Source organism: Pelodiscus sinensis, chromosome 6 (assembly GCF_052426305.1).
Source record: "Pelodiscus sinensis isolate ZL-2025 chromosome 6, ASM5242630v1, whole genome shotgun sequence".
NCBI classification, from domain to species: Eukaryota; Metazoa; Chordata; order Testudines; family Trionychidae; genus Pelodiscus; species Pelodiscus sinensis.
Genome location: NC_143057.1, coordinates 31,178,844 through 31,192,345, shown reverse-complemented (window position 1 = coordinate 31,192,345; position 13,502 = coordinate 31,178,844). Strand labels below are relative to the sequence as shown.

Sequence of the window (13,502 nt, the reverse complement as noted above, 5' to 3'; positions counted from 1 at the left end):
CTCAGATGAATTTTTGCCCCAAATGGCTGCTACAAGGATTGAACTCACAACCCTGGGTTTAGCAGGCCAATGCTCAAACCACTGAGCTATCCCTCCCCACAATGTTTTATCAGCTGCAACAGCCCCATGAGATACACAGCCTGTTTTTTTTTTTAAACTCCCACAGTGACAACAATCATGCATTTGTATCATAGCACAAGATAATATGATCAGAATTCTCAATTTAAAACAGCAGGCACTACTGAGTAGACACAATATCAATTCACTTAAAAAAATAAAAAATATATATTTTTAAAAAAGAATCTAAAAGTACACCAAGACACTAAAAATAATAAAGTACACCAAAAAGTCAAAAATAAAGTTTTAAGCTAGCAATTTAGGAGAAAGATTGATTGGCTAATAGTTAGCAACTAGCCTGAATTGTACTTAGCCATCCAATCTTTCTCCTAAATTGCTAGCTTAAAACTTTATTTTTGACTTTTTGGTGCACTTTTTTATTATTTTTAGTCTTTTGGTGCGCTTTTAGAAAGATTGTCTTTTTTAAAAGTTTTTTTTTTTTAATTTTGTTTTTTTGGTCTTAAATGTAGTGTATTTCAAGTTATAAAAACTCCAAGGTTCATTTTGATATGCTTCTATATTTTGAGCTAGACTTTTTTACAAAAAAATTTTTTGCACTAGGTATTTACATTTGTAATGAAAAACAGTTGTTGTGTGTAAAGTAAGGATAGAGTAAATTGAGGTGATCAATCAATTGTTTTGTTGGTGAAAAGGAGGAAGGCTTTGAAGATGCTGTAATCCTTCTAAAACAAAATACAGGACTATGTAGCACTTTAAAGACTAACAAGATGGTTTATTAGATGATGAGCTTTCGTGGGCCAGACCCACTTCCTCAGATCAAATAGTGGAAGAAAATTGCCACAACCATATATACCATACCTTTGGTATATATGGTTGTGGCAATTTTCTTCCACTATTTGATCTGAGGAAGTGGGTCTGGCCCACGAAAGCTCATCATCTAATAAACCATCTTGTTAGTCTTTAAAGTGCTACATAGTTGTAGCCAGACAGACCCCCCCCCCCCATCTCATCCATCTTATTTTGCCTCTCTGAGGTTCCTGAAGCATACAGGACAGAGAAGGAGCAATAAAATCATCATAGTCTATGCTGGCTCATCTGATCCTGAGAAGCTGAAAACATAGATATGAGGAGAGAACGATTAAGGCAATAAGCTGGCCTTGAGGCTGCGAGAAGTACCCGGCTGGCACCCATGTTGATACGAACACACAGTCCCTGGAAGAGGAATTTCCCACTGAGAAAAAGAATGCCCAGTACTTCCAATTTAATCCTCTCAACTCTCTCTTACAAGTGTAAATTAAGTTCACAACTCCCTTGTAAGAACTGGTCTCACAAAAGACAGACCAGCACCATTTGGCATCACAGATAAGAAAGAGAAATACGTGACCCAATGGGCATAAAGGTGGGTACAGCAGCGCACTCACTTTTGAGTGTCACTCTACCCTCTACCTGCTGGTCGGGTTAGGTGTTTGACCTCCCGAGGTTCTATGGGGACGCCCACCTCGTATTTTCGTCTTTCCTAGGAATTGAGGGACCGGCCCTGGCCTGACACGCTGGAGTCAAGAGGCACAGAAGGGGGTAAAAATTGTACCTGGATGTGGTCCTCTGTCTTAAGTGTACAAAGACTAAGAGCTCTTTAAAGGTTAAGCTGTTACTTGGTACTATTATTTCTGTTTTTCCTATCTTTATCTTCTTTGTAACCATTTTTTAAGATCTATATTTTGCTAGCAGTTAAGAAATAGAACAATAGCCATTGCAACCATATGATTTATAAGCTTCCTCAATAAACCTGTAACTGTTTAAGCTTTAACCTGCCTCCTTCAGTTGCTGTAACAGAACCAGGCACAATTTAAAAGAACTTCAGCCGGTCTTAAGGGACAGATATAGGGAGCGCTTGGGAGTTTGGATTTGTGTCACTCCCAGGTGGCAGATCCGTTGGGGCACTTCTCAGCCTCCCCCAGGCTGCCTGCTGCGAAGGAATCACAGATTCTAGCAGCTAAAATCTGAAGTGTAATAAGCTCTCCCTGCAAACTTATTGGGGCGCTCGTCAACCTCCTCCAGGTTGCCCGCTGCAAGGGACCGCGGTCTCAGCAGTTGAAGTCTCGGGTGTATAGCACACACACACACACACCACTCACTGCCCTGACCATCGGCTGACAATAGTCCTGTATTTTGTTTCAGCTACACCAGACTAACACGGCTACATTTTTATCGTAATCCTTCTAAGGAGTCTTTATGACAAACACTGTCACCTATTAATTTGTTTGGATTGATTTCATTGATCTCCACGCCTTCTAAAGACCGTACTCGACTGAGTGCCATAAATGGCTGAGTTGGCGCAAAGTAACAACTGCTCTATCCACCGTAGTCCCTTGTAGTTTGTGATGGTGACAGAATAAGAGTGTATGATTGGAAGCATTCACCGCTCCACCAACCCATATCCAAAATTCGCTTGAAATAAGACTTGCGATTGGCTCGATGTGCTTGCCAACATCACCTTCAAATTCAATTTCAACTTTAGGGATATTGGTTTTGTAAATTTGGTTGCGGCGGAAGTAGGGCCATATTATATTGGCGATGGTGCCAATTTTGCTGTTGACCAAGCCTTTTACTTGGTCAACATTGTACTGAAGCATAACTTTAGTGGCCAGATGTGTTCCACTTCTCTTTGGAATTCCTGCCATTTGATTGATCTTTGTTGGAATAGCTTGATAAAGGTTAGGCACTCATCGTCTCTCCTCAGTGAGGGTATCTTGCTGTGATTGTGAACATTTGGAGGTTTGCATTGTCTAAACTGGACAAAACTTGATTTTTGTGGTTGTCTACCATTTTACAAGTTGGCATGATTCTAAGCTTTTCCAGGTGAAAAGTCCTCATGTTGTTGACTTTCCTCACATTTACACAGTAAAATATTTAGTTGTTCCTATGTGAGTTTTTCCTTTTGAAGATTATTTAAAATTTTGATAAATGTTGTATCCCCTTGCGGTCGCATGTTTTCAGTCAATTCACGAAAGCTAAAGAGGCGCCAGACATACACAGCGGGTCTCATTGAAATAGGTGGATTATAAATGGGACTGCCTGGTACTGGTGGAAGTTGAAGGAAATCACCGAAGAGCAAGATGTTCAAGTCTCCAACTGCTAACAGGGTGGCTAGACTTTGAATCCATCACCCTGTGTTTCCCAGGCAAATGCCACTCTAAGCCACTCCAGAACTCTGCAGAAGCCCTTCCAACCCTTGCAATACAAATACAATGCACACCCATGTTTGTATAGATATATGCATGTATGTGTGAAAGTTGAAAATCCCATGAGACAGACAGACAAGAATGGTGGCCATTTAATAGACAATCTTTTTAGACAATCTTTCTAACAGTTAACTATGCCTCCTTATAATTCACAGAAAACACACATCCAAAGGGTGAAGTGAAAATAATGAGACTGCTAGAGTTTAAAAGATAATGGCAAGAATGAGCACCAAGGCACTAACTTTGATGTAGGTTTTTAAGAAACTCAACTGCAAAAATTCGCTACAACTCTAACAGAAACTGCAAGCTAACTGAAATTGAGCTACACCCAATGGGAATTTTACAGATTAGGATGCCAGCTAACAAGTTCTCTTTAATGTCAGTTGATCTGCAAAGCATGCTGGTACTATTATCCTCAAAGACTAGGAACACAGAATGCAACCTTTCCAAACTCAGTTTCCTCATTCATTGAAACCTTGTTCTATCTGGATGTTTACAACGTCCAACTTCTGGATAAACAGGGTTGCATTATATGGACCATGTGCTTCATAAAGGTCATTTAGCGCAACACACTTTTTCACTATTCATACAAAGGGGGTTATCAACTTGCCCATTTTGATTTTTAAATACATTTGTTCTGCATTTCTTACACTTTTAATTTTCCCCTGAAGCAGTTTATGTAGTTCCTTTATTAGTTTATCTCGCTTTTCCTTGTCACAGTTTTTCCTACAAACAAAAACAGACAAATGGGAAAATCTTCAATATGAGAGCAATTTTTTTGGAAATACAAAAATAACAAAGTTGTGAGCTAGAAAGAAAGACTGCTTTTAAAAAAATGAACGCCCACAAGTCATGTTTAGGTACTCATTTATGAAAGTCTTCACCAGAATTGTCGGTATATTTTAATCTCTAGGGCAGCTACGGCCAACCCGCGGCTCGTGAGCCGCATGTGGCTCTTCCCTCCCCCCTGAAAGTGCGGCTTGCGCCCTGAAAACGGCTCCTGCCTCCCGGCGCTCACTGGGGCAGGAGAGCCATCCAGCGCGGCCATTCAAAATGGCATCTTCAAGATGATGTTTGCTGGCAGGAGCCTGATGTGGGCAAAAAGCCTTTAACTGCGTTTCTTAAAGGGGCAGTCTTTTTTTCCTCCCCCATAACCAACTGTGGCTAGGGGTTGGGATTTGGGGGGTGGTAGCTTGACAACATTTCCCCCCTGGCTCTTTGTGGTATATGCGTAACTATTTTGGCTCTTCACCTGTAATGGGTTGGCCACCCCTGCTCTAGGGGTAAAGACACATCATAAAATTTCAAAGAGCCTCCGCCAGAGGGACTCTAAGGTCCTCAGCATTTTACAGGATCATGCCTCAAGTTATCTTAATATAAAAGATCTCCCCTGAATTTACGCCCACTTATACATTCTTACAGGTGCCTCAAGACTATTTCTATTATCTGTCAACAAAATTTAACATGAGACCTCCACAGAATTCCAATTCAAGATAATTTGCATGAGTACATTCAAAAGAACTGTATGAAAAGAGCCATTATTACCTTCTCACTGTTTCCCATATGTGTTTTGATTTGATGATTACATCATAATTTGTTTTGTCATTAAGTTGTCTGCTCTGCTTTAATTCCTTCTTTTTCTTTTTTAAATCACTCCATTTAGGCTTCTTAGGTGCTGATCCTATTGACATTGTTCATAACAAAGTAAGTCACTGAGAGGCATTTGGAGTCCAATGAAGTCAATAGAACTAGGACAATTGTCATGAGCTAAGCTTCTTCCCTTGACTGCCTACCTAGTTCATCTGAAATGGTTAATACATAGTAAAGTCTTGGGGTGGCTGGCACTCACAGGGCGGAGGGAAGGGGACACGCACATTTAACTGTACCCTTTAGTTGTCTAAGGCCAACATTTAGGTGCCACTGGCATTCAGAAAATTCCTGCTAAAATGCCAACTAATGGTAAAACCTGTGTTTCCATTGATAAGAGAGAAAATAGCACATCTATCTGACTGGTCTGCACACAGAACGGAGGATGCATTTGTGGTCAACACTCATTAGAGAACAGATTGTAGCTCTCTGAGAATATACCTGAAAAGTGAGAGATGAAGTTAAAGTATCAATAGAAGAGGCTAAGAGAGTCACTACAAAATATTCCAAAGCCCACTGGTTAGGGAACTCACCTGGGAGGTGGAAGACCTGAGTTTAAGTCCCTACTCCAACTCAGCCAAAGTGGAGATTAAGCTCCAGGCAAGTGGAAATTACCTCCAACATCCCCAACAAGAGTTCTAATTACTAGGCCAGCAATGGGCAATCTAGGCTAGTGAGAGGGCCACATGAATGGACATAAACAAGATAGTCTCCCGGGATAGAGTAGTTCTGCTAACTGTGCTTGTGTACATAGAATTTAAGGAGTTTGCTGATTGAACCATAGCAGTGCTTTGTGAGAGCCATGTGCTTGCTCCCTGTGCATCTACTCAATCAGTGTTGGGTACACTCAGCAAACACCTCACTTTATGTGCCCTCTCTTTATATGCCTGTCACTTCAGTAATACCATTAGGGAAAAAAAAACCTACGCAGACAGAAATCTGGCAACCCAGCGCATGGACAACAGTAAATAAAATGTCTCATGGGCCACACATAGAACCCTGATGGACCGCACGTGGCCTGTGACTCACAGGTTGCCCACCACTGAACTAGGCCATTGGATTTTTCTTGACTAAAGTGACTACTGCTGGTGAGAGTTCTCTGCCGTAAATTATGAGTTGAGGGAGTGGCCCGTTCCCTTTAATCAGTCAACTGGTTAAATATGCTTAACTGGTTTACAAATTAAGTAGTATTTTATATCCCTAGCCCCTACAGCCCATCTAGTGACTTCACAAGTCATAACACAATATATCATCCCTTCTCTCTTCATTCCCTAGCCAGTGTTTCTCAACCAGTGGTACGAGTACCCTCAGGGGTACTTAAGAGAAGTCTGCAGGAGTACATCAACACAACTGAAGTTTGGAGAAAACTGAGTTTTTGTTTTAAGTTTTACAACACTTTATTATTTTTGTACTTTTTACACCCTGTGGCTACGATTAAGTTGTTTAAACAAATGTGTTGCAATGGTACGAAAAAATTGTGTGTCTGAAAACTGTAGGTGCTGGGGGGTACATATTTTTTCAAGGGGTACTTTATAAAAAAAAAGTTGAGAAACACTGCCCTAGACTCTACTCCCCCCCTCCAAAAAAAGCAGGAGAGGTGGGTGTATTTTTACAAATATAACAAAATCACCATTTTTGTGATATCTTAGATTCTAACAAGGACTATTTACCCATAAAAATTAAACTTAGTGGCATTCTTGCCTTTCATATCCTTGAGATAAACAGTCAGAATTCAAAAACCTAGTGTTAGAAAAGAATCCATTCCCAACTGCAAACACTGCATCTGCCTCCAATCAATACCTCTGGCACCCTCCTTTTATAAAGGAATGTAGATCAAAAACAATGAAAAGAGGAAAGAAGTGCAATTAAAGGCCACAATCAGTTTGATACACTGCCCTCTAATAAATGATAACTATTCTTATACACAGATTTTGTGTCTTGTAAAATTTGTTCCTTGTAATATGTTAATTTATTTTATTGGCATCTGTTCAAGTATGTAAAGCACTGGAGGAAAAACAAAAACAAAATAAAAAGATTCTTAACAGATGAGTTCACTTATAGGTTTAAATATACCAGCTTTAACAATCACCCAGTATGATTTTATTTGTAAAGCCTTCTTGCATGCTTAATCCTTTCATTCAGCAGGATTCATTAGGCGCTTTTACAATATAGTGGTTAAAGACTGCTATACATCAACATTAATACTTTAAAAGTATTTTTCAAATGAGATGTCATAAATGAACTTCAAGGTACAGAAAAAGTTGGCCGATGTTTGCTTTTAATTTAATCTTCTCATACCAAAATTAATCACTATATTCAATACAGATTCCCAGAAGTGAAAAGTCAGTGGGCAAGGCTTAGGGTTGCTAACTAGCACAGTTCAGTTGAAGCCCAACAGAATTGATGAAATAAAAGCTCCAGCTCTTAACAATAACATTATTTAACAGTTTAGCTCTACTGGATCAAGTCTGGAGACTTACAGTTGTTTTAAGATAAAACATTAAAAAATATGAATGTAACTCCACCACCTCTATTTCTATAAAGTTTTTGAAAGAGGAGTATTCCCCAAATTAAATCAAAGCTAAAAGTCTGAAAAAGCTGCCATAAGCCTCCAATTTCCCTCAGTTATTAAGCATACTTCATTTGTGACAGCCCTTTATATTCAGAACTAGGAAAGTAAAGAGTTAACCGGTTACCCGGTAAGGACCACCTAGACTGGCTGGGCCTGCTGCACCACTGTGTCTATATAAGCACACACAGAAAAGTCAATTTACAAAAATGCATCCAGTATATAACACTGATTTCACTAGCAAAAAAATGCTACTGGACTACAGCCCAACAGTATAAATGAAGATAAGTCTTTGTTCTTCAAGTTTTGGCTATCATTGTTAGAAGCATTGCACAAGACAAAAACACGTGACGTTCACATTTTGATACCAACACCAGTCATTAGCCAGCAGATGGTGTTCTTGAATGAAAGCGGGATCTTTCCTCCAAAGGAGAATATCTCCAAAAGGCCCCACTATTCAAAGAGGTATCATCAGATGTGTGTAAAAATTAGCAGTAAGATTGAAAGGCAAATGACAGAAATAGTCATAACGTTAGATTAGTTATTTAGTACTTGAAGTTCCCTTTGTCGCTACAAACTTAGGCAGCAGTTTACATCATCCCATAACCAAGAAATCAGGCAATAAATTTAATTTACCAGTGGGCTGCCTATATTAAAATTGGAATATTCACTGCCACAGACTGCAGGTCACATGACTGGTATAGTAATCTGTTTAAATAGGCTGAAATAATATTTTCCATAAAAAGTCAAATAGGGTGCTACAGAGAAGCATTTTTCAAAGTTACAGTTTTTCAGTATTCAAAATAGTGAAAGTTGATGATTTGGAAAATAATAGCAAGACAATTCCCTTCTTCCTCTACATTTCCAGTACAAGCAACTTGGCTCCACAACCAGGTTGGATGTGACCATCCCTATCTCAAATTTCTATTATGAGATTCTCAGGGTAACAGGTGCATAGGCACGACTTATGCCTATGGTCATTAAAACAGAGAACAGTTATGCAGTTAAAAAGTCACAGCAATTATAGCAGAGTCACGATCCACTTAAATCTATTAACATTTTAAGAATATATATATTGTTGAAAGAAAATAAGCTTCCATTTTATTGTAAGTGTATACTTTAGACTAGATATAACACTTCAAAATAAAAAAATACATTGTTTTTTATTATTATTACTCACCACCCTCCTTGTCTTGCTGGAATTTTCTCTTCTTTGTGAACTTTCCTGGTTGCTGCTTACTCTTGAATTGTTTCACACTAGTCTTACCAAGATTTTTGTTTCCTCTCTCAGACTTCTTGGATCTGAATTTAGGCTTTCCTTCTTTACCTCCTGTGCTATGAAACTTCTTTGGTGGACCAGAATCTATGCACAACAAAAACAGAATTAGGCTGAAAAAGACACAGTCCTAGAACTGATACTATTTCCAAGATTCAATAACTATTAAAAGTGTTTAAAATTATTTTGTAACAATTAGACTGCACATAATATACCAAAATCCATGCATGCTTACACAGATCCTGAAAAGCCACTACCATTCTTATTAAATCTATGACAATTTTATATCCCTCCCACCTAGCTTTTCGTCATAGTCTTATGATCTTTCTCCTAGTTTTGCCTTAAGTCTTTCATATAAATGCAATGCAACACTAAAGTGAACAGAGGAACAAAGTTGCCTAATTTGTAGTAAGAGATAAGGCCTCAATCCTGCAAACATCTATAAACATGTTAAGTAGCCTAATTGGTAAAATGTGAATGGGTGTAGGTTTATCTCTGGTTTGTCTCTGGTGTCCCTAGACATGGTAATTGCTCAATCTCTGATGCTTAGAAAACTTCCACCAATTAAAGCAACCAGGCATAAATGGCATATAAATGGCTCAGTGTTGTGTGCAATGGTGGGAAAGCAAATTGTGATAAGTCTGCACACCTTCAAAAGGGCTTGTTTGACAGCAAGGACTGCAAAATACAAGAATGCAACACAGTTTACAGTAGGGATGTAAGTGGCTAATTGACTATTCACTCCCCATTCCCCTTGCTGCCTCTATCAGAAAGAGGCAGCGAGGGGAGAAGGGGGGTTGCTGAGGGGAGCCAGCTTAAAAGCCGGTCCCCCCCCCAGCTCCGTGGGAAGGGGCAGGGGCTCAGCAGCAGCATTTCACCTTTGAAATGTACAAGTGTCCCCACTGAGGTTCTTGTACATTTCGAAGACTGAAACTGCACATGGAGCCTGGGGCCAGCATGGAGTCCCCAGCTGACCCTGGGCTCCATGGGGGTGCTTCCACTTTGAAACGTACAACCAGCGGCTGGGGCTCTTGTATATTCAAAGCAGAAGCACCACATGGAGCCTGAGTCAGCAGGGGACTCCCCAGCTGGCCCTGGGCTCCACTTGGTGTTTCAATCTTGGTGTTTTAAAGGAGGAACACCTGACAGCACTTCTTTGAAATGTAGCAAGAGCCAGCCAGCTGTTGCTACATTTCAAAGCGGAAGCGCCCTTATCAACTAATCGACTAGTTGAGGGAAATTCCATTGACTATTTGATTAGTTGGTTAATCTAATTTTAACATTCCTATTTAACAGACAATTTTTACTTTTTTATTAAAAACCTCTAGAAAACACTTAAAATATCTGTGATACACAGTTAAATGACAGCCTAAATTGCCAGCATGTAGAACACTGAAAGAACGTTCAAACATCTTACATACAACTCATCCTCTCAGTTGTAGTTAGGTTGCTTTGCTCCTTAAAAACAAAACAAAAAACCCCTCTTAGGTGATGCCTACACTGTGCACCGTACAGCAGAACACACCTGTACCACTGCTCTTTGCAGGCAAGACAGAGTTCTCCTGTAGGCAAAATAACACCATCCCCAATAGCGGAAGAAGCTGTGTCAACAGGAGAGCATCTTCCACTGACAAGAGCACTGTCTATACCAGCAGTAAAACTTTTGTCAGGTGTGTGTCTGACAAACATGTAATGTAGACATAGCCTTAGGAAAAGTAACTGGCAATGAAATTTTTTAGATGTATGCTTCTTTAACCTAATAAAGAACTGTTCTTGCCAATATTAATTATTATTGTAAGCCATTAATGTTGCTTTCATCGGAAAACAGCTGACATCTGGTGAGAATGCTGAATATTTTTCCCCTCAAATTTAATAAAAATGAATGCATTTGAAAGTGAAGAGATGAGCACCAGCTTGAGCTGAAGTGCCTCAATCCTCAAAATTGTACAGCAATTTTGTTATTCCAATTGTGAAATACTTTCTTAAGCAGAGAATGAAAAGTGACTACATTCTTCAGCATGGATGGCAATTTGGGAAAATGTGGACAAAAATGAGAACAGTTTCAATTTTAAGCTAGTAGTATTTTAAATCAGATTTTCAAAGCTGAAGCGTTGGCACAAGTGGATTGTTGTGCAATCTCAGCTCTTCTTTTTCAATATTTTACATTTTGTTCATACAAGTATCTGCTTATGCAAATTAATTTGAGTTTGCTGTATCTGTTGCATTCTCCACCCTTCAATAAGAACAGATTTATTATACATTATTCTTACCATTATCTTTCTTAAATTTATTTTTTCTTTGTGGTGCTTTTCCACTTTTTCCTGTGAATCTCTTTTTACCTTTGGCTTCCATAGCAGTGACACTGAAATACAGAAAAAAGAGACAACTTGCTGGGGACAATGAAAAGATGCATCTATTTTAGCTCAAGAGCATAATGACTTCTCTAATTCATGAGCTATATGACAGAACTGACGAAGCAGCACTAAAAGACTGGCAACAATTCATAATTTTGTACCTCTAACTTGTGTTTTTCTTATTAGACATTAAGTTTCCCATTTCTCTTGTAATCATTAGTGCATCTGATTACCAAACCAGGTTAAATAAGATTATAATTGCTTGACTAAGTAACCCATAAGGTTCATATTCAATGCCATTCTCTACAGTAGGCACCTTAAGGTCTCCACCCTGAAATGAGCAAAGTTAAGGAAAGACTAACAGATTAGGAGTTATGCAAATAAGCAAGTGAGAGTAGAAAAATGAATAAATAAAGCCTCTCTATCCTGCAACCACTAATATGTGAGCTTAACTTCAAACGTGTAAGATTAAACCCACAATGCTTACAGGTCTAGACCGTAAGAAAGCACAGTAAGCTTATACTAGTAAACACAGTAAGCTTACTTATTAGAAACTCAACAAGGCCCATCCACTCATTGAGTCTCTCTGGGTTGATCTAGTTCATGGGTTCCCAAACTGGGGGGCGTGAAGAACTTCCAGGGGGTGAATGAAGCGACCCAGCCCCACACCCCCCATCAATCCCACCCCAAGTTTTGCTATTTTTCTGGAGGGGGAGGGGGCATGAGGATTTCTCAAAAATCAAAAGAGGGGCGTGATGCCGAAAAGTTTGGGAACCACTATTAGTTAGAGGCTGCTGCACAAACCGAAGAGAAGGGACGTGGGGAGAAGGCAGCGCCCAGAGAGGCCGCAGGGAAGAAGCCAGCGCCCAGAGGTTTGCAGGCAAGGAAAACAGGCACGAGGGGGGTATGAAGGGATGGGTGTGTGTGTGTCTGTGTTGGGGGGGAGGGGGAGCCACAGTGTGACACACTCCAGCGCCCAGGGCTTTAGAGAGCGCGAGTGCTGGGCCGCAGCTGCTGGTACTGGATGTAGAAAGCTGCTCCCTTAGGAGGCTGCGCTACCGGTAGGACCCGCTCCCATGTCAGTGCCCCTGAGCACGCTCCGTGCCCGTAAAGTCTCCCTAAGTAGCACCCTCCGACGGGAGCAGCCTCCTAATGCCACCGACCCCCCCGCTCGCCTCTGCGGGGCCCGGCGCTGGAAGGGGTTTCGCCGCGGGCCCCGTCCCCCAAGTGCCTGGCCGCCCCCGCGGGGCAGACCGCAGCGGCGAGTCCCCCCGGCCGGGCAGGGAGGTCGCAGGGCCCGGGGAGACCCAGCCCGACCCGCACGCGACACCCGCAACGGCCGCTCCGACCCTCACCCAGGCACGTGCGCTGCCCCGGCAACCTGCGCCCGCATCCCTGCTTTGCGGCTGCCCGCGGAGGACGGGGGGGGGGGTCGCGCGAAGTCGGCGCGCTCCCCATTGGCTAGCCAGGCAGGAGCACGACAGCGTCGGCGCAGGCTGCCGTAAAGCGGCAGACGGGGCGGGGCGCTGGGGTCGGCACTGGTGAAGCGTTGTGCTGCATGGGGGCGGGGTTGTGCGTCATCGCCCGCACCGCGCTGCTGGAGGTTCCGCCCGGCCGCGCGCCGCGCACCTCCGGGCTCGGGGGAGGGGCGCTGCTCTTCGTTCCAAAACCGGCCTCTTGAGCCAGGCCCGGGCGCTGCAACCGGCGGGAGGGGCTGCCCCCCCCCCGGCTTAACGCAGTGAAACAGCCCAAATTGGGGGTGTCCGCCACGGCACCCCCGCTGCAAAAACAGCCCCGGCAGCGCCGTGCTGAGCGCCTGCGCGTCTCCCTGGCTCCCAGCTTCCCGCAGGGAGACAGGCTCTGGCTCGGTGTTGTCCCTGTCTGCTTCCACTCACTGCATTTCCGCTTCCAGCCCTTGTGTTACCTGGGGCTTGCCTGGGAGCTGAGTCTCTTTGCCCTGGCTGGTTTGAAGAACCCTTTGAACATTTCCTGTTAGCCCCAAAGGCTGTGTCTACATTGGTGCAATTTTGCGCCAAAGCGGCCGCTTTTGGGGCAAAAACATGCTGCCTGTCTACACTGGCAGGGAGCTCTTGCACAAGAACTATGATGTTCTAATGTGTGAAATCAGTGCTTCTTGCGCAAGAACTATGATGCTCCCGCTCAGGAATAAGCCCTCTTGCGCAAGAGGCCAGTGTAGACAGGCAATATGAATTTCTTGCACAAGAAAGCCCGAGGGCTAAAATGGCCATCGGAGCTTTCTTGCGCAAGAGAGCGTCTATACTGACACGGATGCTCATGCGCAAAAGCACACGCCAGTGTAGATGCTCTCTTGCGCA

General features: G+C 42.3%; 1 protein-coding gene across 2 annotated transcripts in view; it reads right to left on the bottom strand.

The window, feature by feature from the left end:
• The window catches only part of PUM3 (pumilio RNA binding family member 3), a 43,499-nt gene extending 30,823 nt beyond the window's left edge, over window positions 1-12,676 (bottom strand). The window contains exons 1-5 of one of the 2 annotated variants that reach the window (XM_075931657.2): window positions 12,522-12,676; window positions 11,083-11,174; window positions 8,717-8,899; window positions 4,866-5,001; window positions 3,971-4,046 (exon numbers count right to left, since the gene is read on the bottom strand). In XM_075931657.2, coding sequence (XP_075787772.2) covers window positions 3,971-4,046; window positions 4,866-5,001; window positions 8,717-8,899; window positions 11,083-11,174; window positions 12,522-12,559 — 525 coding nt within the window. In that variant the 5' untranslated portion in view covers window positions 12,560-12,676. Of the gene's footprint in view, window positions 1-3,970; window positions 4,047-4,865; window positions 5,002-8,716; window positions 8,900-11,082; window positions 11,175-11,710; window positions 12,491-12,521 lie in introns of those variants that run through there. The other variant, XM_006129899.5, reaches the window with a different exon arrangement.
• Window positions 12,677-13,502: the final 826 nt, after the last annotated feature.